Source organism: Microcaecilia unicolor, chromosome 1 (genome assembly GCF_901765095.1).
Source record: "Microcaecilia unicolor chromosome 1, aMicUni1.1, whole genome shotgun sequence".
Taxonomy (NCBI): Eukaryota; Metazoa; Chordata; class Amphibia; order Gymnophiona; family Siphonopidae; genus Microcaecilia; species Microcaecilia unicolor.
Window position 1 is genome coordinate 631146904 of NC_044031.1, and position 26648 is coordinate 631173551.

Sequence of the window (26648 nt, forward strand, 5' to 3'; positions counted from 1 at the left end):
GGGCCTTACCAGAGACTTATACAAGGGCACTGTCATCTCTTTGTTCCTGTTGGTCATCCCTCTTCTTATGCACCTAAGCATCCTTTTAGCTTTGACCGTTGCCTTTTTCACCTGTTTGGCCACCTTAAGATTATCAGACACAATCACCACCAAATCCCGCTCTTCTTTCAAATACAAAAGCACTTCACCCCCTATACTGTACTGTTCTCTTGGATTCTTCTTATAACCCAAATGCATGACTCTGCATTTCTTAGCATGAAATATTAGTTGCCAATTTTTGGACCATTCTTCAAGCTTCGCATGTCGTCCACACCCGCCAGAGTTTGGTATCATCTGCAAAGAGACAAACTGTCGCGTCTCTTGCGCCTGCCGCGCTCTCGAGGACCTTGGCATACTTTCAGGCTTCTTCCCCGGGAGCACGGGGTTGTGAGTCCATAGGCCACTACCGTGGAGCGGCAGTGGCAGGCAAGATCACCTTCCAGGTAGAGATGAAACAAGACTGGACCGGAACCCCGGACTGGAGTTCTACACCGGAACACTCGGAACTGGAACGCACCGGACGGGTGCGCACTGGAGTGGGGCCCGCTGGACTGGACACACTGGAGTGGCCCCACTGGACTGGAACATACAGGAGTGAAACCCGCTGGACTGGAACACACTGGAGCGGAACCCGCGGAGCTGGAACACCCTGGACCTAGGCTTCACCTACACTTGACCGCCTTTCCCCGAGGGTTGAGCCCTCAGGTTCTGGCAGCCGGTAGGACTTACAGGAACAGCAGGAATGAAGATCCAGGAGTGCCCCCTGGCACCTAGGCGAAGGCAAGGCAGACAAGCAGGGACTGTCCCGGTTCTGGCAGTCGGCAGGTTTCAACACAATGACTAGTAAACTGTACCCAGGCTAACAGGAACGCTATACCCAGGCAAACCAGTCATACACAGGAACATACACAGAGCAAACTCAGGAGACTTGGAAAAGCTATACACCAGCTAACAACTAAGCTGTGCCCAAGCTAACAAGTCATGCCCTGGAAACAAACACCTAACACTAGCAAAGCTATACACAGGCTACAAGCCACACGGTGCCTAAGCTGGCTAGTCTAACACCAGGAACCAACACAGAGAACTAGCAGAGCTATGCACAGGCGAACAAGCCACACGATGCCTAAGCTGGCTAGTCTAACACCAGGAACCAACACAGAGAACTAGCAGAGCTATGCACAGGCGAACAAGCCACATGGTGCCTAAGCTGGCTAGTCTATCACTAGGAACCAACACAGAGAACTAGCAGAGCTATGCACAGGCGAACAAGCCACACGGTGCCTAAGCTGGCTAGTCTATCACTAGGAACCAACACAGAGAACTAGCAGAGCTATGCACAGGCTACAAGCCAGACGGTGCCTAAGCTGGCTAGTCTAACACTAGGAACAAACACAGAGAACTAGCAGAGCTATGCACAGGCTACAAGCCAGACGGTGCCTAAGCTGGCTAGTCTATCACTAGGAACAAACACAGAGAACTAGCAGAGCTATACACAGGCTACAAGCCAGACGGTGCCTAAGCTGGCTAGTCTAATACTGGGAACACAGAGAACTAGCAGAGCTATACACAGGCTACAAGCCAGATGGTGCCTAAGCTAACTAGTCTAAACAAACCCAGAGCACTAGCAAAGCTATACACAGGCTACAAGCCAGACGGTGCCTAAGCTAGCTAGTCTAAACAAACACAGAGCACTAGCAAAGCTATGCACAGGCTACAAGCCAGACGGTGCCTAAGCTAGCTAGTCTAAACAAACACAGAGCACTAGCAAAGCTATACACAGGCTACAAGCCAGACAGTGCCTAAGCCAGCTAGTCTAAACAAACACAGAGCACTAGCAAAGCTATACACAGGCTACAAGCCAGACGGTGCCTAAGCCAGCTAGTCTAAACAAACACAGAGCACTAGCAAAGCTATACACAGGCTACAAGCCAGACGGTGCCTAAGCCAGCTAGTCTAAACAAACACAGAGCACTAGCAAAGCTATACACAGGCTACAAGCCAGACGGTGCCTAAGCTAGCTAGTCTAAACAAAGAAACTCACACAGAGCAAACACTGAAACCGTGTACAGAGCACTCTATACACCAGGACCTTTAGATGAGATGCAAAGGCCAGGACTGTAGTCTCCAAGTGATTAATAAAGCCCTTCAACACCAGAGCCACAGCTGCAGCAATCACCTTGCAACCAAACAGAGGCTTGACACACAGAGCAGTCAGCTCATAGGAAGGAACAGTGGGAGCCATCTTGGATACTGGCAAAGAGGAGGAGGTGGCAGCCATCTTGGAAGAGGCATAGCCCACACAGGTGAGGTTCAGTAGGGCAATCAGCACACAGAGCCAGAGAGAACCTAACACAGACACAGACACAAAGACAAGCAGAAGCCAGCACAGACACTGACTCCCAGAAACAGGTTAAGTCTGAGGGTTGTCACGTCCACAGACGTGACACAAACCTTACCAGAAGTCCTTCTGCAATATCACTCACAAAGACATTAAAAACAGCCGGCCCAAGGACCGATCCCTGCGGTACACCACTGATAACATCCTTTTCCTCAGTGCAAGCTCCATTTACCACTACATTGTCTCCTTCCATTTAACCAGTTTTTAACCCAGTCAGTCATTTTAGGTCCCATACTGAGGGCTTTCAGTTTATCAGTCACTTATGCGAAACCGTGTCAAAAGCTTTGCTAAAATCCAAGTACACCACGTCTAGTGCCCCTCCCACATCCAACTGCTTGGTCATCCAGTCAAAAAAGTCAATCAGATTTGTCTGACAAGACCTGCCTCTAGTGAAACCATGGTGTCTCGGGTCCTGCAGTCCATTTGATTCGAGAAATCTCATAATCCTCTAATTTAGAAGCATTTCCATTAGTTTATTCACCATTGAGGTCAGACTGACTGGTCTGTAATTTGCAAACTGCTCCTTGTTTCCACTCTTGTGCAAAGGCACCACATCTGCCCTTCTCCAGTCTTCCAAGACCACTCTGGACTCTAAGGAGGACTCTAAGGAAGCATTGAAGAGGTCAGGCAGTGGAGCTGGCAGAACTTCTCTGAGTTCCTTGAGTACTCTCAGATGTATCCCTTCAGACCCCATCGCTTTGTCTACTTTTAGTTTAGCTAGCTTCTCACAAACACAGTCTTCTGAGAATCAGTCCTGGTCTACCATACATCTATCCCCATTAGCATTTGTTTTCTGCAGTCCTGCCCTCAGTCCTTCATCCATGAACACAGAACAGAAATAATTGTTAAGCAGTTCAGTTTTATCCTTATCAACTTCTACATATTCCTGCCCTTCAGCTTTGAGCATCACAATGCTATTGTGGCACTTTCTCCTTTCACTTACATATCTAAAAAAGGTCTTGTTCCTCAATTTTACTGTATTGGTTATCTTTTCCTCCATTGGTCTCTTTAATTTTCTGACAGCTTTTCCAGCTTCTCTTAGCTTTTTCAGGTATTTTTGCCTGTCCTCCTCTTTCTGCGATGTCTTGTAATGTAAGAAAGCGAACCTTTTTTCCCTTACCTTTTCAGCTACTACGTTTGAGAACCAGAGCAGCCTTCTTTTCCTCTTACATTTATGTAATTTTCTAACATAAAGGTTTGCTGCCTTTAAAATAGCTACTTTCAGTTTTGCCCACAGATGTTCTACTTCCTTCAGCTGTTCCCATCCAACTCTTCCTTGAGAAATTCCCCCATCTTGGCAAAGTTAGTTAAAATTTAGGACCTTCTGACCCACGATGACACATGATGGTACCAGATCTCGAACAAGAACTGAACTAGACAAGCACCAACACATAACAACTATGTAACATGCATAACCAACGTACTTGTAAGCCACATTGAACTGATTCCCTATTGGAAAATGTTGGGTACAAATGCAGAAATAAAAATAAATAAATAACCAAGCAAGTCTTCCCCTCCTGTGTCGTAATATTGAACCACACCACTCGGTGATCATTAGATGCAAAATGATCCCACACCATAACATCAGAAATATTCTCCCTGTTCATAAGCACCAGAATAGTTCCATCCTGTGTTGGTTCCATTACCCACCACTGGAACAATTCTTCCTGTACAGAATCCAAAATCCCTTTGCTTCAAGATGACTCCGCAGCAGGGACTCTCCAATCGACATCTGGCATATTAAAATCACCCGTTAGTAGTCATTTCCCTTTCCTAGCTATCTTGTGAATGTCTTCAATTAAGTCTCTGTCCATTTCTTCTGACTGTGAAGGAGGCCTGTATATCACACAAACGTAAATACATTTTCCAGTCCCTCTTTCCAATTTAACACACAGTGCTTCTACCCTATCCCATATGTCCTGTAATTCTGTCACATTAATATTATTCTTAACATATAATGCCACTCCTTCACCTTTTTTTCCTATCCTGTCCTTCCTGAAAAGATTATAGCCAGGTATAACTATATCCCAGTCATGGCTCTCCATGAGCCACATCTCTGTGACCACCACTAAATCCAAGTTGGCTATTATTGCAGCCTCTAGATCTAGAAATTTGTTTCCCATACTATGGGCATTGGAATACATGGCTCTCCAGATTTTACTTTTTCTCTTTTCTATAAAGGTATTTATAGAAATTTCTGAGGATTATTAATGACTTTGGGGCTTTTTACACCCATCCCCAGCAAATTTAGTTTAAAGCCCTCTTTAGTACTTTGGCCAGTCTGTTGCAAAAGACACTTCATTCCTTCCTTGATAGATGGACACCATCACTGCTCAGTAGCTCTTGGAAAATCATCCCATGGTCTAGGAAATTGAAGCGCTTGCATTGGCACCATCCACGCAGCCACATGTTCAGTTCCAGGAAGCGACATTCCCTCGTTTGGCCTTTACCTTCAACAGGAAGGATTGATGAGAACACCGCCTGTGCACCTAAGTGCTTCACCTTCTGACCTAGAGCTATGAAGTCATGTTTGATATGCTCAGTAGGATTCCTAGCAGTATCATTTGTGCCAACATGGATGAGTAGCATAGGATAGTGGTCAGTAGGCTTGATGGGTCTTGGCAAACTTTCTGGTTACATCCCAAACCTTGGCACCAGGTAGACAGCACACCTCCCTGTACATCATGTCTGGTCAGCAGATGGGTGCTTCTAACCCTCAGAAGAAAATCACCAACCACAACCCCCTTTCATTTCTTGTTGGCCACCATCCAGTGGCTTTGGGATTCTTAATCGTTGTTTCTTCCTGTTCTTAAGATGTTTTTCAGCTTTTCTACCTTCAAGGCTGTGAATCAATTTTTCGGTTCAACAGAAAATGGAGTTGGGGGGTTGATTTTGCAGGATCTGGTAGTCTGTGTCCAGTGTCCTCTTTCTCCACGAGATCTCTTCTCCCTTTGCTAGAAATCCCCAATGTTTCAACATGCATCTCTGGGATGAACTTCCGGCTGTCACAGATGCTTCTTAGTCTTGCCACCTCCTCTCTCAGTTCTTGCACTTCTTTCATGAGGGATTCAATGTGCATACATTTATCACAAGAAACCAGATCCTTGCCTTCGACTAAGCATTCAATAAGGACAGAGGCTGTAATAAGAGTAAGCAGCTTTAGGGGCATGATGTTTCTTTGCTATACTTCAAGTATAGGAGGTTTATTTACCTCTGAATAAAAAGAGAGAGAGAAAGAGATGCCTACCAAAGCCCCAACCCAATTCTTCCTTCACCTGTTCTGTAAGTTACAAAAGCAGGTAGCTTTACTGTGAGGTTTAAGAACCTGTTCAGATTTACTTTGTGTATGTAGTTCAATGCACTTCCTTGCCTATTGTTGGGATATACAGTAATTTAGCTTTATTATAAACTAATATCCTAATAGTTGAGGTATATTAAACAAAGTAACAAACCCGTGTTACTTATATATAAGTATGTATCTATAGATCTATATATTTAAAAAGAGATCATTTAAAGCGGGAAAAGCACCTGATAAAAAAACCAGAAAGCTGAAGAGTCACTACAATCAATTGATTGGACTCTCTATATAGTCAACCTTCTTGGGAATAGGCTGCACAGAGAAGACAGTCTTCCACTGCGCACTGTTACAGAATCCATTGGAGAGCAGTAAATCTCAAGGGTGTCAAATAACTCGGTCCTGGGCTCATCCTCAGTTTCCTTTACAAAAATCAGGGCCTTAGGGGGGAACCCTCTCCTTTCATGTGGTGGGGGAGAGAAGTCTGACGATAGACCAAGGGACACATCCTCCGGTTCCTACTCAGGCATCCAGAACTGGTCCGAATTAGGCTCTTGAATGCACTCCTCTCTGGGAGTGTTGAGTCTGTACTTGCCTTGGTATGCTAATGGGTTGTTCAGGCCCTAGGCAAGGGCACTGATGGACAGGTGATCTCCTGTGACCCGAAGCTGCCTCCCTTCTGGGACTGGACAATGACACTGTCTTGACAGGCATTGTCTCTGACACCCTATGGAGCACCGGCATCAATGAAGCTGTGACAGATATAGCATGGGCTTCCACAATGGACTGGAGCTCTGGTGGGTCCAATGTCGAAGCCCTCAATACTTGTGCATCGAGTTGAACTAGAAGGCGCCCCATCTCCTCCTGGAGAATTGCCCAGATCTGTTCCTCAAGGAGAACAATCAGCGAAGGCGGAAACTCAGCCAGTGCAATCAGCTTCCTCGAAGTTGTTGGGGTCGAATCAATGGCATGGTCCCGGCTGAACGGAGGGCAAGTGGTCCTCATAGCACAGACGTTTCTTGAGTACCAACAATATCAAAACCCCAATGCACTCAGTGCTGTGCTTACAAGAGGGCCAATATTGATTCTTCTTGGCCTCTGTCCGACAAATGGCATAATCCCTTGTGCTGATGAGAACAGAGTCGAATCCTTTCTTGTCCTAGGGTTGGGAGTCAGACAATATTTGACCCCAGTGGTTGCTGTCGACACTCAATGTCCTAGCAGAAGGAGACCTCCTTGATGTCAATGTGTCCGACGCAGCTCTAGAAGTCATTGGGACTGATGCTGTTCATACCAAAGTTCATAGACTGGACCATTAAGCCCAGCAAATGTAAGATGGGAATGGCAAAAGTACAATATTTTGGACACCGAGTGGGAGGTGGCTAGCTAAAGCCTGAGCCAGCTAAGGTGGAAGCTATATAAATTGGCCCACACCCAACCCAAAAAGCAAGTATTGACTTTCCTTGGGACAGCAGGGTATTACAGAAAGTTTGTCTCACTACAGCACCATGAGTAAGCCCCTGACTGACCCAACTAAAAAGAGACAGATCTGAATCACTACCTAGTCGCCAGAGTGTGAAGTGGCCTTCAAAGCATTAAAGACTGTTACTTACTGGTCCAGTGCTGGCTTAACTGGATTACCATCAAAGATTTGTGGTACAGAGTGATGCCTCAACATATGGCATTGTGGCTGTACTCAGTCAAGTAAATAGCAGCGGGGAGGAGCACTCCATTGTATACCTGAGTCGCAAGCTCCTTGACAGAAAGGTAGCATATGCCACAATTGAGAAAGAATGTCTGGCCTTAGTGTGGGCCCTTAAGAAACTGCAACCATATCTGTATGGGTGAGACTTTACTGTCACTACAGATCAAAATTCATTGGTCCGGCTTAAAAGAGACTCGGGAAAGAATGGGAAGTTACTCCGGTGGAGCCTGGCCCTGCAGATGTACAACTTCACCATAAAGCATCAGAAGGGCAGTGAACATGGAAATGCTGATGGATTCTCCCGGAAGGAAGAGCCAGAACTGCCCTGACACTGAACTGTCGAGACCCAACCAGCAGACTGAAAAGGTTGCAGTCCGGGGTCTCTCATAAAGGGGAGGAGGTGTGGTGAAACAGTGGGTTTCCAAGCCTATGATCTGTATTATTTTATGAAGTGCATTTCCCTTCTTTGGCCAGTAGACGGTGACTATCTTTTGTTTGTAAAGTTGCTACACAACTGACAGTTTCCTTTTTCCTGCCTAAGCTACGAGGTAATTTTTTTAGTCTCAGTTTGGAAGTAGAGAGAGAAAGGCCTCTTTACTGTGGCCATATGAGCAGTTGTATTTCATAAACTGTAAGCAGCTATATTTCCTGAACTTCCCAGGTACTAGTTCCCAGGTACTACTTAGATAGTAAACAAATGTTTAGATAAATTTTATAATTGATCCATATTCAGTTACTTGTTATTGCTTGTTACTTTCCCATCTGTTTTATATGATTAACTGTTCAATTTCCTGGCAATAAACTTTATTAGTTTATTGACTCGGCTGTTTTGGACTAAGAATCCTTGTGGTTTGTGTTTTGGTCTGTGGGTGTTTTCTGGGAACTGTGGGACCTCTGAGAGTGTGGCCCCAGTAACCTAGAAATCACTGGGGAATAAATTGAGAGTGGAAGACTAGCCCAGGGGCAAGTGGGAACCAGCAGGCGGGTGGAAGGGTAAATCAGTGTACAGCACGTGCATAGGTGGTAGCAGACCTGAGCAGTACTAGGACAGATCCTTTAGGTGGCTGCAGGGTTAACCCCCAGGTAGGCTCTAGGCACTTTGTGACAAACACTAATAGGGAAAAGTAGGCACTGGCCCCATGATTGATACGATTGAAAGAAGAAGGCTCATGAATCATGAGGAAAACTTGCAAAAGAAGGTGCGCTGAGGGAAAATTAATAAGACGTCACTCTCTGCTCCGTGGAAAACTAAAGACTGGCTGATCCAATGTGATGACCACATCAGGAAGGTGTGTGCACATGCACTGTTGCTCGCTTCTTAAAGCTTCTAGAAATGGAATGAGGAGCATCTCTGCATCGGGGCTCTGTTGGTGAAGTCACCCATCAGTATGGACTCTATATCCTGCATGTCCTTGAAGAACAACGGAATTATGACAAATGCTATAAAAACTTACTAATAAAACTTTGTACATATTTACTTTGATGACCTGGAGAAGAAAATTCTGTAATTTAGCCAATATTTAGGTAGCACCTTGTTTGATTATAAAATGACTAACATGGCAAGCTCCAGTGGGGGATACCATGGTAGATTACCATACTCTTGGTAATTGCAATGTTTAAGTTTAGTACACAGGTGAAAAGGGCTATTGAAGCAGTTACATACTCATCTTCATTTAAACTACATCCTAATTTTTATTTTTACCTTACAAAGACGGAGGTAGCATGGCCGGAAATTGTGGGACCACTCAGAGACACAGTGCACCTCATCAATGCAAGCAAATGCCACGGGGGGCAGCTGGTCTGCCGGTGGGAGGCAGCTCGATCCAGACTGACCGCCACCAACGAGAGCCTCTGGAGACAACAACAGCACATGTACTTTCCCCTCCTTCACCTGCAGAGAAAGACCCAAACCCAAACAATTCATTACCTTATGTTAAACTCAAACATCCAGAGGGAATACATCACAAGTACATTCTAATCTAAGGATTAAAATGCAGCTCAGGAGACCAGCACTGAACCAAGCTCACAGTTGCAATTCTGAGTTAAGGCTAATGAAATAGTGTGCAGACAATGAAACAGAGCAGCAATAATAAAAATTCACTCCAAATAAGTATGTCAGGAAACGAAATTCTAGAACAAGAGAATATAAACATTTAGAAGAGGAAGACTGAGTTATAATAGACATCTTTGTGGATAAGGCTGGTGGTCCATAGATTCAGACTGGAATGGTTCTGAGATCAGTCCTTGGGGAGGCAGGACTGGATCCCAGCTTCTCAAATTGGATACATAAAATGTCCATAGTGCACAAAGCCGAGGTACAGGTGAATGAGTTCACTTCAAAGATATTTAAGGTAGAGGTACAAAGAAAAGCTGTTCTCTGTTCCCACTCTTATTTGTGATACAAGGCCCCTTGATTCTTTTAAATCCTTCACAATAGGCATTAAAATAATCTCTCCTAATCTTTCAGGAAAAAATTCCAATGTGAGTTGAAGTTGAACCCATCTCAATACACAAAAAAAGAACACAATGGCCTTCAAGACTGTGACAATCAAAAAAACCTAACATGGGTCATGTTTCGGCAAAAATCCACCTGTGTCAGAGGTCATTAGAGCGTCCAGAACTCCTTAATGAATATTGCAGACAAATCCTTAAAAAGATCAACCCTAACTTCCGGTACCACGTGGTGCATGTTTACAGAGCCAAGTTGAGGTAGGGAAGCAGGAATCCTGCTGTAAGCACTAATAAGATTGCCAAACTTCCGAGGGCCAGAAAAAAGCACTCAGTGGGACAGATTCTGGCCCGCAGATTAGAAAAGCCTGCCCTAAAGCTTCAGATTATCTGTAGCTCCTGGGTTAGATACTATACTATACTAAGAGTTTAAAATTCCACAATATCTCAGTGATTCATTGCGGATTACATAGAGACACCCAAAAACAGGTGGAATTAGATAGTATAGATAGAAAAAAATATATAACCAAAATCAATCCGTATCCATATCAATAAACATGCCTCTTCAAGCAAGTATCAGTGCATATGCGGACAGCAATAGCGATTGCCTTAGCTGTGCCGATTATATAAGAAAAGCAATGGTGTTTCTTATGTAATTGGCACAGCTAAGGCACAAATTTTGATTGTCCCAATCTTTTTTTTTTTTAATTCTTTATTTATAATTTCAAATATAATACATTCATTCAACATAAATGCAGGCAAAATAGGAAAAAAAAGATATAAAAGAAAGTTTACATTTTCCTCTAAATATTTAAGGAGAAAAAAGAAAAAGTATTTTGATACTTAGTCCACTAGTTGTAGTCAAGATACAAGGCAATAATTATAAAGTAAATACAGAGCTTAATCTCTTAAACCATTAATTGAGAGGGAAGAATCTAAGGTCTTTGCCTGAGGTTTCAGCTCTCCACTGGTGTACTCGAAGCACCAACACCACCGCTTTCTTTAGCAATAACTAATTGCCTCAATTTATTCGGGTCAAAAAATACATACTGATTCCTATTTAAAGAGATAAGGCATCGACATGCAAATTTAAGTCTAAAAGTGCCCCCAAGAGAGAGAATTCGGGGCCGCAGCCCCAGAAATTCTTTTCTTCTTTTTTGAGTTGCTTTACTAATGTCCGGAAAAACTTGAATTTTTGCACCGTAAAATTGAGCTGCAATTGATCTAAAGTACAGTCTCAGAATGTTGTTACGATCAGATTCAAAAGCGAAAGACACAAGAAGAGTTGTACGCTCAGTGATAGATTCTATGGAAGTTTCAAGCAATTGGATCAAATTTAGTTCTGGTGTCTCCACTGAAGAGGTTTTTGCTCCGGTAATATAGTATGCTTTTATTATTGGTGGTATAGCTTCAGTAGGAATTTTTAATATATCAGAGAAATATTTCTTCAACATTTCTACTGGAGGTATCAAAGGCGTCTTTGGGAAATTTAGAAATCTTAGGTTATTACGCCTAAGTTGATTGTCCAGGAATTCAAATTTCCTTTGAGCAATGTCTCTTTCTATAGCTATATTACCGACAGCTAATTGTAATTTTTTAATCTCAAGTAAATTAGACTCACTTTTGTCTTCCTGTGCTTGCATCTTCATTTCCAACGTCTGTTGATGCAATTTCAAGTCCTGTACTTCCGTTTTAAACAAAGAAGAAAGTTGAAGCAGGGACGTGTTCGTGGTTTGAATAACCTCCCTGAGGTTCTCTACTGTTACGACCGCCGGTTTCACACTCACTCCGAGAACCACTGGGGGAGACGCCAGGGTGAGGGAAGAGAAAGAGTTAACCTCTCTCTCCCTCCGTTGTGATGTCATGTCCTCCGGCGTCGAGAATCCGATTGGTCCGCTATCAGCCTCGAACAATCCTGAAGGAAGCTGTCCAGTCGGGTCCACAACTCCCCCCGGTCTCGGAGGGGCAGCCTGGTTGGGTGGGCTCAAAGACACCGCCTCCACGCCAAGATCTCCTGGATGAACTGGGGATCCAACCTGGGCAGCGACCTGAGTTCCACGAGTCTGGAGTCCGAAATCTTCTAAAGTCGGCTGATGGAGCGCTAAGGTACTCGCGAGGTTAGAAGCGGCTTTAACTCCCGTTTTCCCCTTTCTTTTCACCATTTTAAAGATGAAAGAAAGCAAAACGCTGAGTGAGGCGGCTTGAGTTCCAGGAGCCTTCAGACTACGCTCCCTCTCACGGACGCCATCTTGACCATAGTCTGCCGATTGTCCCAATCTTGAAGGCCTTTGTGTGCTTTTTTTGTTTTGCTTTGGTTGGTGTACTCTTGATTCTTCTTTCTCCTTTGAACCCATCTATATAAAATAATCATAAACTCTTGAGGAGGGTCTCATATAAGAATTGGAGGGAAAGAATCCAATACACAATGAGTTGTGGTGACCAGAACTGCACACAATATTCGAGATGCAGTTGCACCATAGAGAGCTACAAAGGCATTATAACATTCTCTGTTTTGTTTTCCATTACTTTCCTAATAATTTCTAAAATTCTCTTAGCTGCCGCTGCACACAGAGCAGAGGGTTTCAATGTTTCATCAATGACGGCACCTAGATCCTTTTCCTGGGCAGTGATTCCTAATGTAGCAGCCATCTAACCCAGGAGCTGCAGATAATCCCAAGCTCTAGGGGCTGATTGGCTACTGAATTTCTTCTTCTGGGACTGTAGCTTGAGTATCCTCTCCTGTATTTTATATATATATAATACAGGAGAGGATACTCAAGCCACAGTTAGAGAGTTAAAACTATTTACTGTTAGAGAGTTAAAACTATTCATTTTTTGATCCTAAGCAACTTCTTGAATTTTTGAGGGCACGAGAAGAGATTTAAAAAAAAAATTCTTGGACTCATTTCTCATTGATAAATGCTATTAAATTGGCTGCAGGTACAGCTAATGGAAGTTCTTCGAATTAGAATTGCTTTAATTCTGTGAGATTTCTTTTTCCATTTTGATCATTTATGATGTGATATGACTTTGGAAGTTTGATAAATAAAAACTAAAAACACATGCCCCTGTTTGGTGACCAAGGTACTCCAGGTTCTGTGATGGGGTGAGGTGACTCTTCGGGTAGTTTATCACCCAACCCAGGCCTTCTAATGTCTGAATGACCCTGTTTGTAAAGGTCTGGGACACATCTGCTGTCAGCTTAGACCAGCCAATTGTCCAGAAAGGGATGCACCTAGACTCCATCCTTGTGAAGAGAGGCTGCGACCATCACCATGACCTTGGAGAAGGTCCTGTGGGCAGTGGCCAACCTAAACAGGAGAGCCTGAAACTAAAAGCGCTTGCCAAGTGCTTAGAATCATAGGAACCTTCTGAGTGATTGGAATGTGAAAGTACGCCTTTTCAAAATTCAGGGATGTGAGCACGGAAGTTATTGCCAAGCACAGCATTTCCATATGGAAGTGCCGGGACCCCTAAGGAGGCACTGGCACTGACCCATCTGAGATCTAAAATGGTCCCACCGATGGTGGTCAGCGTTTCACACAAGTGCTGCTCAGGTGTGAGTGGACCAACCATACTGTGAGAGCTTCTTCACTTAGTGCCAAACCACTTCCTACATATAATTAACTCTTGGAGACTGAGTTGAACACACACAGTTTCCCACCCCAGGGAAACACTTAGGCTCAGACTACTCCTTTTCTCTGGAACTTCCCTCAGATACTGTAGTCTTCTCTCTACATATAGCATACATAGTAAATGATAGCAGATAAAGACCTGAATGGTCCATCCAGTCTGCCCAACTGTCACACTCATTATCAATTCATGATTAAATGTGGGGCACAAATGCAACAAATAAATAAATAATAAATACATTAAATCAAGAGGTCCTTACTCAGAACTGCTCCCTTGGAGGCTTTTCAACTCAGGGTCTCCCCATTGGAGACCTCTTCACTTGGGACCTGTCTGATCTGTTCTGCTCTAGGGCATTTAATCTCCTCCCCGCCTGAGCTCCACCCCTCTGACTCAGCAGTTAAACGCCACCTACCCTAAGGTGGTTCACTATAGCAGTACAAGTGAGGGAATGTTCCTAAGAAAACATACCTCTGTACCACTCACTCCCTTACAGTGATATTTAGCGGATCTGCAATTCTCCAATTCACTAAGACATTTATGATCTAAAAGACATGCCTTACTTATAAAACATTGCACTCCTCTGAAACATAATTGGACCGCTGATCCCTCATCAAACAGCAGTAGCTCTGCTCTAGGTAATATATCTTGTCCCCAATTTCTCATTCAAACAGTCCACCATCCATTTCCAAAATCCTTGTACCACCAAGCAAAACCAAAACACGTGCCCCAAATTAACCTCGTGTTCCCCACATTTCCAACACCCATCATTTGTAATTTTAGCTCGCAATTTAGAGAAATGAAGGCTCATAACAAGAATTTATACACAAGAGAATGCTATCAGACGAAGATGCAATATGCTTCATGCAGGCAGTGAAACATCCTTGTACGATACATATACCCAACTCCAAAAAAATACCCTCAAATCTAAACTGCGCTTGTGGACCACCAGATCGCTATAAAAATGTAAAATCCAACTCATCCCTTAACAATGAGCTGAAATCCCTCTACCAAAGTTTCCTTCACCTCTTTTTTTTTTTTTTAGACATTCCAAAAGCAATGGCTGAATATAACGGCACAGTTGAAAACGCTCAGGTAGAAAGTCTCTACAAGAGCCCCATGTAGCAACAATTTGCCATTAGTGTGCATCACATCAGATAATTAACTTACCCATTTACATGCCAGTTCTAAACATAGCAAAAATCATACTATTACGAAAGCCAGGGAAGGATGATACTGACGTAAGTTCATATAGACCAATCTCCCTTTTAAATAGTGATCTAAAATTATATGCAAAGATCCTAGCCAATCGACTGGCAAAGCTTTTGCCTGGGTTAATAGCACCCCCTCAAGCTGGGTTTGTGCGAGGGAGAACAGTGGCAAAAAATGTGCGGGCCCTGTTGGCATCCTTGGAGACAGTGGATAGACAGAAAAGGCCTTCTCTGGTGGTCAGTTTTGATGCAGAGAAGGCTTTTGATAAGGTGGTGTGGGGCTTTCTGTTTGCGGTGCTGACAAAGATGGGCATTGAAGGGGCTTTCCAGGACGCGATAGGAGCACTATATGTAAACCCTCAGGCATATTTATGGATCAATGGGGAACAATCGCCCTTGTTTCCGATAGAGAGGGGCACGAGACAGGGGTGTCCTCTCTCGCCCCTGCTATTTGTCTTGGCCTTAGACCCGCTGATTAGGGAAATTATGGACCATCCAGAAATAGAGGGGGTAAAATGGGGACCTGAAGGGTTTAAGATATCCGCATTTGCGGACGACCTGTTGGTTCATTTAACGCAACCAAAGAGCTCATTGGAGGCCCTATTAGAACTCTTTAGGGAATATGGGGATTTCGCCGGCTTTAAAATAAATTTTTCAAAATCATTAGCACTGGCCACAGATAATAAGGTAAGGCAGCTGTGGGGAACAGAGTTCCCGCTGCGATGGGCATCAGAGTCACTTAAATACTTGGGAGTACAGATTCCTAAAAAAACATCGGAAATACATCTGATGAATATTGGTCATAGGATTGCAGCTTTGAAGGATCGATTAGACGGATGGGGAGCCCTGCCACTTAATCTGCATGGGAGAGTGCATCTATTTCGTATGGTGGAATTTCCACGATGGTTATATCTATTTCAGGTACTCCCTATACGATTACGGGCTAAAGACATAAATCAAATCGGTAAATATGTCAGGAAATTTATCTGGAGAGGAGCAAAGCCAAAACTCCCCTTGAAGTTAATGATGGGGTCATGGAGAGAGGGAGGCATTGGGCTACCAAACCTCCGCCGTTACAATCAGGCAAGTTTACTAAGGCACCTGGGTGATTGGTTACTAGACAGGCAAGACTACACTCCCCGTAACTTGGAGCAGGAATGTTTTAAACCATACCATTTATATTTCATGTTACAATGCCCAAGCCGACAACTCCCGCCATGGGTAAGCAATAGCATATTGGTAAGACCTCTGAGACAAATGTGGAGAGAGTTAAATGAGATCTGGGGGCTAGCAGCGGATGGGACAGACCTTCTACCGCTGCAGGGCAACCCACAGTTTTTACCAGGTACGGAGAACAAAGTAATATGTAGGTGGGCAATGATGGGGATCACCAGATTAGAACATGTACTGGATTCTAAGGGACGACTATTGGAGCTTGGAGCCTTGGGGGTGGGTATAACTCAAAGCCATCAATTTGCGTATTACCAGATAGCACATTATGTCAGATCTCTAGAACAAGGGAAATTGAGTAGTGGGCATGGGCGCCAGATAAGGGCATTCTTTAGTTCTATACGAGGGGAGCGTTTATCGGTCTCTGGTTTACAAAAAGCATTGGGAGAGATGAACAGGAGTAAAGATACAGGCTATATTCTAGGGAAATGGGCCCAAGATCTAAAGCGTCCAAACCTGAAACTAGACTTTCAGAAACTATCTGCTAGGATTCCCACCATATCGAGAAATGCGGCTATGAGGGAATGTCAATACAGGATTTTACATAGGGCTTACATGTCCAAGCAGCAACTATCCAAATTCGGAGGAGGAGCTGATCCTTTGTGCACTAAGTGTGGGCAGAGGGAAGGCACATTATATCATTACCTTTGGGAGTGTTACAAGATCCAGAATTATTGGAGGCAAATTGTGGGATTTTTAGAGCGGATATTAAAGAATAAGATTCCACTTACTCCGCAGGGTCTCCTTTTGGATCAGTATGAGCTCTTTGTCTCGCACAGGGGGGGAGCCCGGCAATTCATCAGGAAAGCCAGCCTGGTAGGCAAGAAACTGATCATGCAGGCCTGGGTACACTCTGATCCGCCGGAGTATTGGCATTGGAGAAATAGATTGTATGAATTACTGTTGATGGAGAGAAGAGAGGTGGGATCCTCCCCCAAAGGGAAGAAGGCATTCTTGAGGATCTGGGAACCCTATATCCAGTCCCTGGCACCCAGGGCGAGGAGTTATATTCTGAATCGACTATAAGCGGCTATGTCTTTTTTTTTATTTATTTTTTTTTATTTGGCATCAAGTCGTATCATAAGGTTGTAACAGAGTTTTCTTTAATATGCTGTAGTGCTGTATAAGCACTAGAGGAACATTGTTTGCTTCGCAGGATCACCAAGAAAATCTGTTGATCTTTATAATTATAAGGACGGGAGGGTGGGGGGAGGGGGGGGTCTAGGGATAAAAGAAGAAAATGAGCTGAAGCATGCGGAAGGATCACAAGTGTCCGTGGTATCAGAAAGGCCATCTGCCGAACATTAAGTAACAGGTTTCAGACAATGAGACAATGAATAGATGAAACTTAATGACTTTCAAAGGAGACAAGATATGTGATCGTATATAACATGTTTATTGAGAATTCAACATTTGTAGCATATATTGTGTTTTCAAATGTCATTGGTTCTTTGTTGTATTCTTTATACACTTCAATAAAAAAGATTTAAAAATAATACATGCCAGTTCTAAAATACTTTAATCATCGTACCTCCAGGAAAATCCATATTACCCCTATCGGCAACATTGGTATTACCCCGAATGACTACCCCCAAATTTGCAAATCAATTACTGAGCTAACTTGAGAGGTCTAACCAAAATATTTGACCTAAGAGAAAGCGACAGTTGAACTCCTTGCATACAACTGAAACCCTGGGGTCAATGGCCGCAGCAAGAACTCCTTCACCTGCAAAAGCATGAAGCACTCCATCTCTCTCAGCCAATTCTTTAAATTACGCACAATATAAACCACATTATACAACCTAATACTTAGAACTGCTAAGCCTTCATGCCCTCATGCTCACATCAGTCACTGCAGGCTTATACCTGCCTTCTTCCTTTCCATAAAATTGAGTTGATAGTGTATTATACATCCTCACATTTTTTTCTCATCAAATACAGTGATGGGGTAATATTTCCGTGTAAGATGGTAATGCGAAAGGAATCACTTGCCAAGCTCTCAGAAGCACATATGCCTCCTCCAGCAGCAGCTTTTCATTAGCAGGTAAATCTCTTCAACAGAAACTGAGTGCCCCATACCTTCTCCACATCCATAGTGAATGGCACAGCTTTAGATTTTCTCAAATTTACATTCAAACCAGCTACCTGACAAATTCATCAAACTCTTCTAACACTGTACTCAAAAAGAAACCTTGTTATCTCTCAACAGCAAAAAACATCATCAGCCAAAGCCTTTAGCTCACAAGTGTCCATTTGCACACCCTGAACTCAAGAGGTTCTAAGAATAGTAAAAATAACAGTGGGGAGAAGAGATATCCCTGTCAGGTGCCTTCCCTAGATTGAAATCTGGGGAAAGGCTCAATTAATCCACACCGCTGTATTGGGTTCTATATGCACAACTCATAAACTGCCTCCAAAAAGGTCCTTCAGACCTAAACATTCACAGCACTGCAAACAGAAAATCCCAGTTGATGCAATCAAATGCCTTTTCAGCATCATAACTCACTGCTACAGATCTTTTTATCAACATACCACAGTCCGTGTCAGAGGCAAATAGAGTACATTTCTGCATACCACAAAGGCAGGGAGCTTCATTGTAAACTCTCAGATGAAGCACTTAACACTCTCTTTGTAGGAGGGAAGGGAAATGTCTAATAATTATTGTAGAAGCTGCTTACAACTAGGTGATGGCAGAGAACAATATGCAGTCTTCCACATGTACATGTTAATAGAACTGTACCTTTTCTATTGCCGCCTCTCTCTGGTTCTTAGTCATATTGGAATGAATGCAGACAGCCTTCAGAGGAGGAGGGAGCCCAGACACCTGCAAAATAATAAAAAAAAAATGCGACCACATTCACACAGGATACGAAAGAAATTTTGAACTGGATGTGAAGAATTTTTTAATGTAAAAAAGAACAGAACTTCTAAATAACAACACACATTTTACAGAAAATAAGGTATCTGTAAAAGAGGAATTTTCACTATCTCATTTCATTAGCTCTCACATCAGTCTGGACTGTAGCTCTTGGGATACCCAAGACCAATAACCTTTTCCCTGTAATTAATTCACACAGCCTCAATCTGCTGTGTCAAGCCTGTGCCTGGAAATGGCCTTATTGAATTTGATTGGTTCTGAGGATTTCACTAGAAAAACATAAGAAGAACTCAAAGAAAACCTGTTGGGTTTTCTGAATATATTCACAATGAATAAGTAGAGCAACATCTTCACTCCTATAATGGAATACATTGACTTGTAAAAGGCTTCAATCCCTTGTACCTTTTTCATATTCTGCTAAAAATATGGTTCAAAATGCATTAAAGACAGGGGTTTGTTTCACTAATCTACACAATATACTCTACACTTTCAATTTGAATCACTGACCACATACATGGAAGACCACTTGGGAAGGGGGCAGCCATGGGGGCTGTGCTCAGCTTGTGACTACCGAGAAGGTAGATCAGGAATAACATGGTCTTCTAAGGAGAGATGAAACTTCTTCCAAGTTAAATGGGCCAAAGTCAGGCCCCAAGCACCCTACACACCAACTGTGTGGGTCAGTGCTGGATATTACCCCATTGCACTGGGTGTGTCTTTTGAAGCCACTGGAGGTCTTCTGGGCATGGCAAAAGAACTGTGGCTAAATCAGAAGGCTCAATGGTGAAGCCAAAAAGGGGCTTACCTCAAATTGAGCTTGGTGCTCTGGCCTCAGAGCTGCAAAAAATCAAGAAAAATTAAAAGAGCCAAAAATGCTACAAAGAATATAAGGGACAGATTGTGAGGGAGGAAAATAAAATGTGAAAAAATACCCACATGGGAAGGCAAAAATATGTAAGAAAAAGGTACTGAGGAGATCAACAAGACACGATCTCCTTGCTCTGCGGAAAAAAACAAGACTGAGGGTCCCGCACTTGTGCAGTGGGACCACTGCCAAAAGCCTAGTGACCTGGGCAGCATCTGCATTGGGCTCAGTCGGGATGATGTAAACCAAATGTAAGGATACATCTGTCCTGCTTGTCCTCAGAGAAAAGAAAGCACCACATCTAGTCGACTCCAGTTGCACTATGAATGGGTGAATGCCAAGTTTGCCTCCTGCAATTATTCTTGATCTAGCATATGGTTGCATAGAAAGTCTGCACACATAGACATTTTCCACCTCAGCCACTTATTCCTTGAGCAGATGCTTCTCCATCTGCCGTAGGAGAGAGTCAATCTCTCTTGTTACAAGGAGACTTCCGATACCTCCTTGATAGTTGACATATGTCACAGTCATGGTAGTGTTCGACAAAATCCGAACCACTTTGCTCCAAACGAACAGGAAGAAAGCCCAAATTGTCTTTCACACAACTCTCATCTCCAGACAGTTGATCAGACACTTTGACTTTTCTAGCAGTACTGGCCCTGTGTAAATTTGCTCTAGCAATGAGCACCCCCCCCCCTCCACCTAGCCACTCACATCCATCATAACAATGACCCACTCTAGGTTATCCAGATCCATTTTCAACTGATAGGTTCTCTTCCTTTAATAAGAACCAAGGCTGCTGCCAATGATCCCAGTACCTGAAAATAATCCCATGATCTAGGCTGACTCGCTCTGAGCTAATTCTTGACTTGCAATCTCAAGCTCCGAATCCTTGCCCTGCTCAAGTATACCTTTCCCACCTTGGTGTTGAAGACAGCCCCCAGACAACTGGGAAGGGACCTACTTGCTCTTGATGAAGCTGAACATCCTAGCTTCTGCAGCAGTGCAACCGTCCAGTGGCTAATTTGTCTTCTGTTACAAAAATTGTAGACGCGTTAGTCACGGATCGATTGTCGGAATATTTAGATCATCATCAGCTGTTAGACCCAATTCAGTATGGAAATTGTTCAGGGATCATTTTTTTTTTGTTACATTTGTACCCCGCGCTTTCCCACTCATGGCAGGCTCAATGCAGCTTACATGGGGCAATGGAGGGTTAAGTAACTTGCCCAGAGTCACAAGGAGCTGCCTGTGCCTGAAGTGGGAATCAAACTCAGTTCCTCAGTTCCCCAGGACCAAAGTCCACCACCCTAACCACAAGGCCACTCCTCCACTCCATTGTTGCATTTGATTTGGTTCACCATGATTGTCTGCTGAATAAGCTAGAGGACTTTGGAATATCAGGAAAAGTGTTGACCTTGTTCTCTGTTTTTTTTTTTTTTTTTTGGTTAAATATAACATAGTAACATAGTAGGTGATGGCAGAAAAAGACCTATATGGTCCATTCAGTCTGCCCAACAAGATAAACTCATATGCGCTACTTTATATACCTGACCTTGATTTGTAGCTACCATTTTCAGGGCACAGACCGTAGAAGTCTGCCCAGTACTAGCCCCGCCTCCCAACCCTAGCTCCGCCTGCCAACCACAGGTGCTGCCACCCAATCTCCACTAAGCTTCTGAGGATCCATTCCCACTGAACAGGATTCCTTTATGTTTATCCCACGTATTTTTGAATTCCGTTACCGTTCTCATCTCCACCACCTCCCGCGGGAGGGCATTCCAAGCATCCACCACTCTCTCCATGAAAAAATACTTCCTGATATTTTTCCTGAGTCTGCCCCCCTTCAACCTCATTTCATGTCCTCTAGTTCTACCGCCTTCCCGTCTCCGGAACAAGTTCGTTTGTAGATTAATACCTTTCAAATATTTGAACGTCTGTATCATATCACCCGTTTCTCCTTTCCTCCAGGGTATACATGTTCAGGTCAGCAAGTCTCTCCTCATACGTTTTGTAACGCAAATCCCATACCATTTTTGTAGCTTTTCTTTGCACCGCTTCAATTTTTTTTACATCCTTAGCAAGATACGGCCTCCAAAACTGAACACAATACTCCAGGTGGGGCCTCACTAATGACCTGTACAGGGGCATCAACACCTCCTTTCTTCTGCTGGTCACACCTCTTTCTATACAGCCTAGCAACCTTCTGGCTACAGCCACCGCCTTGTCACACTGTTTCGTCACCTTCAGATCCTCAGATACTAACACCCCAAGATCCCTCTCCCCGTCTGTACATATCAGACTCTCACCACCTAACACATATGTCTCCCATGGATTTCTACTCCCTAAGTGCATCACTTTCCATCTCTTCACATTGAATTTTAATTGCCAAACATTAGACCATTCTTCTAGCTTCTGCAGATCTTTTTTCATGTTTTCCACTCCCTCCCGGGTGTCCACTCTGTTACAAATCTTGGTGTCATCCGCAAAAAAGCAAACTTTACCTTCTAACCCTTCAGCAATGTCACTCACAAATATATTGAACTGAATTGGCCCCAGCACCGATCCCTGAGGCACTCCACTGCTCACCTTTCCCTCATCCGAGCGAATTCCATTTACTACCACTCTCTGGCATCTGTCCATCAACCAGTTCCTAATCCAGTTCACCATGTCGGGTCCTATCTTCAGCCTGTCAAGTTTATTCAAGAGCCTCCTGTGGGGAACCGTGTCAAAAGCTTTGCTGAAATCTAAGTATTACATCTAAAGCAAGCTCCTGATTCAATTCTCCGGTCACCTAGTCAAAGAATTCAATGAGATTCGTTTGGCACAATTTACCTTTGGTAAAACCATGTTGTCTCGGATCTTGCAACTTATTGGCTTCCAGGAAATTCACTATCCTTTCCTTCAGCATCACTTCCATTATTTTTCCAATAACTGAAGTGAGGCTTTTTTCCAATAACCGAAGTGAGTGAGATTATCAGGTTAATTGGCAAGGTGAATTGATCAACAGAGATGCAAGGTGTTCCCCAGGGATCTCCTCTCTCCCCTACATAAGTATTGCCATACTGGGAAAGACCAAAGATCCATCAAGCCCCACATCCTGTTTCCAACAGTGGCCAATCCAGGTCACAAATACCTGGCAAGATCCCAAAAATGTACAAAACATTTAATGCTGCTTATCCCAGAAATAGTGGCTTTTCCCCAAGTCCATTTAATAATGGACTTTTCCTCTAGGAAGTCGTCCAAACCTTTTTTAAACTCCGCTAATCTAACCGCCTTTACCACATTCTCTGGCAACGAATTCCAGAGTTTAATTACACGTTGAGTGAAGAAACATTTTCTCTGATTTGTTTTAAATTTACTACATTGTAGCTTCATCGCATGCCCCCTAGTCCTAGTATTTTTGGAAAGCGTGAACAGACGCTTCACATCTACCCATTCAACTCTACTCATTATTTTATAGACCTCTATCATATCTCCCCTCAGCCGCCTTTTCTCCAAGCTGAAGAGCCCTAGCCGTTTTAGCCTTTCCTCATAGGAAAAAGACCCTCACCATCCCGTTTATCATTTTTGTTGCCCTTCTCTGCACCTTTTCTAATTCCACTATATCTTTTTTTGAGATGTGGCGACTAGAATTGAACACAATATTCGAGGTGACGTCGCACCATGGAGCGATACAAAAGCATTATAACATCCTCATTTTTGTTTTCCATTCCTTTCCTAATAATACCTAACATTCTATTTGCTTTCTTAGCCGCAGCAGCACACTGAGCAAAAGGTTTCAACGTACCATCAACGGCGACACCTAGATCTCTTTCTTGGTCCGTGACTCCTAACATGGAACCTTGCATGACATAGCTATAATTCGGGTTCCTCTTTCCCACATGCATCACTTTGCACTTGCTCACATTAAACGTCATCTGCCATTTAGACGCCCAGTCTCGTAAGGTCCGCTTGTAATTTTTCACAATCCTACCGCGATTTAACAACTTTGAATAGTGGTTTGGGGAAATTATTTCAGTCTTTAAATATTATTCATATGCTGTTGACATTGTTCTTCTGTTTCCTATGTATCTGGATCTGGGAAGGGAACGCTGGAGGCGAGCTGACGCCAGCATGCTGTTACGAACCCAGCCATCCATGGAAGCAGAGTTACCAATTATTATATATAGAAGATGCTATTTTCTGTTTTACTTTTTTTTGTTATCCGCTATGAACTGATGGGTTGAGCGGAATATAAATGCGTTGAATTAAATTAAATAATCTTAGCCATTGCTCTCTTCAAAAACCTTGAAATGAATCAGTCAGTTGAACAGAAATGGGTACACAAACTCCTTCCTTCCAGAGGGCTGCCACAACCACCACTATCACTTTGGAGAAAGTTCTTGGGAATGTGGCCAGTCTGAACAGGAGAGCCTGAAACTGAAAATGTCTCCTCAGGATTGCATACCAGGTACTTCTGGTGATCCCATAGGATGGGAACATGTAAGAAGACCTATGTGAAATCCATGGAGGTCACAGTAAATAATGGCAGATAAAGACCCTCATAGTCCATCTAGTCTGCCGAAAAAGGTGGCTAGAGCAGTGCCCACCACTCTGGGTGGGGCCCCGCCACTCATGTTTAAATACTAGTTATCAAGTCTCCACCATGCCAACCATATAGGCAGCTAAACATGATGGAGTCTTGGTGATAATCATATATCATCCCCAAGTATTGCTGACAGTATTAAACTTACCAGTCAAGATGTCTTCACCTCCCCCTAGAGATGCACAGCACCCTCACTCGCAGCACACAACAACAAAGTGATCTACAACACTGGAGTTGCTAAACCTTCACCTGTCTGCTGCCATTTGTGGGACACAGACTGTAGAAGTTTGTCTGGCTTTGGCCTTAGTACCCACTATTCTTGCCCAACATAACACCTCAACATCCATGTTGTGCTTCCATTCTCAAGGCCTTCCTTGTGTCTATCCCACACATTTTTGAATTCACTCACCAGTCTTTGACTCTACTACCTCTCCAGGAAAGGCATCCACTATCCTCTCTATGAAAAAGTATTTCCTGATGTTACTCCTTAGTCTACCTCCCTACAACCTCCGTTCATGTCCTCTAGTTCTACTGCCCCTACATCTCTGGAAGAGGTTTGTTTGTATATTAATACCTTTCAAGTACTTAAATAATTGTATAATTTCACCTCTCTTTCTCTCCTTTTCTCTAGTTTATACATATTCAAGTCCTCCAGTCTTTTTTCATATGTCTCAGTGCACAAACCCTGAACCATTTTTGTAGCCTTCCTCTGAACTACTTCAAGTTTTTTTTAAGTCCTTGAAGAGATACAGCCCCCAAAACTGGAAACAATACTCCAAGTGGGGGCCCCACCAAAGACTTGTACAGGGGCATCAATAAATCCTTTCTTCTGCTGGTTACGCCTCTCTCTATGCAGCCTAGCATTATACCCTAAACAGGTCCCATAAAAACATATATAATAAAATACACATAAAAACTACAAAACAAATCACATTGTTTCGATGCCTTGAAGTGAAGTGAAAGAGGCTATTACAGCCAAAAGAATGTCCTTCAAAGAACGGAAAAAGGACCCAAATGAAGAAAATAGGAAGCAACATAAACACTGGCAAGTCAGATACAAAGCATTAATAAAGAAGTCTAAAAGAGAATATGAAGAGAAACTTGCCACACAGGCTAAAACTCACAGTAACAACTTTTTCAAGTATATCACAAGCAGAAAGCCTGCGAGGGAATCCATGGGACAGTTACAGCACAAAAGAGGCACTCAGGGAAGATAAAGCCATAGTAGAGAAACTGAATGAATTCTTTGCTTCGGTCTTTATGGAAGATGATGTAAAAGATCTGCCTGTAAAGGAAATGGCTTGCAAGGGTGATGATGCGGAGGAACTGAAACAAATCTCGGTGAACCTAGAAGACGTGGAGGGGCATAATCGAACGCGAGCGCCTATCTCCATGGGCGTCTATGTCAAAAAACGGGTACTTGAAGAGACAGGACAGACCGTATTTTCAAAAAAAATGGACGTTTTTCAGCTGGGCGTTTGGTTTTTTTTTTTCCGACAATGGGAACTAAAAACGCCCAGCTCAAAAACGTTCTAATCCGAGCCATTTGTACTGGGAGGGGCCAGGATTCGTAGTACATTCGCCCCCTGACATGCCAGGACATCAACTGGGCACCCTAGAGGTCAGTGTGGTGGACTTCAGACAACGCTCCCACATGCATAGCTCCCTTACCACGGGTGCTGAGCACCCAACCCCAAACCCCTCCCCCAAAACCCACTACCCACAAATGTACAACACTACCATAGCTCTTAGGGTTGAAGGGGGCACCTACATGTGGGTACAGTGGGTTTTGGAGACCTCCCATTTACCAGCACAAGTGTTACAGGTAGGGGGGGATGGGCCTGGGTCCACCTGGTTGAAGTGCACTGCGGTACCCACTAAAAGTGCTCCAGGGACCTGCATACACGCAGGCATCTAGGACTTGTTGCTGCTATATAACATTGGCACACCAGTTGACACCTGAAGACTAATCTCTCAGAAAACGTCCTTTATTGGAATAAGCACGCTTACTCACAGTTAACTGCAGATCAGAGGTTGTGCCCCACTGGCAAAGAGTCTCCCTGGTACTGAGATGAGCAGTAGGTCAGAGCTGGCAGAATGCTGTACAATGCCCTCTTTCAGCCACATTCAAGGGAAGAACTAAGTTCTGTAACGTGGCTAACATGTGAAAGGGATCTAAAACTGGCTTACAAAAATGGCCACTACCTCATGGACTACCGGAAACAAAACAGGGCACACTCAGACCCAGTAGGCAGGGGGAAAAGCACCATGGGAGTAGAGCCTACCACCTACCAACATCGTGAGCATTTAACACAGGCTAGTGGAATCACGGAGCCCAATACCCTACACCCACCACAATGC

At 43.6% G+C, this 26648-nt stretch overlaps 1 protein-coding gene across 1 annotated transcript in view; it reads right to left on the reverse strand.

The window, feature by feature from the left end:
* The window catches only part of RECQL4 (RecQ like helicase 4), a 261221-nt gene that overhangs the window by 99534 nt on the left and 135039 nt on the right, over window positions 1-26648 (reverse strand). Inside the window, exons 13-14 of the mRNA XM_030220936.1 lie at window positions 18697-18780; window positions 9140-9328 (exon numbers count right to left, since the gene is read on the reverse strand). Of these exons, the coding sequence (XP_030076796.1) occupies window positions 9140-9328; window positions 18697-18780 (273 nt within the window). The remainder of the gene's footprint in view (window positions 1-9139; window positions 9329-18696; window positions 18781-26648) is intronic.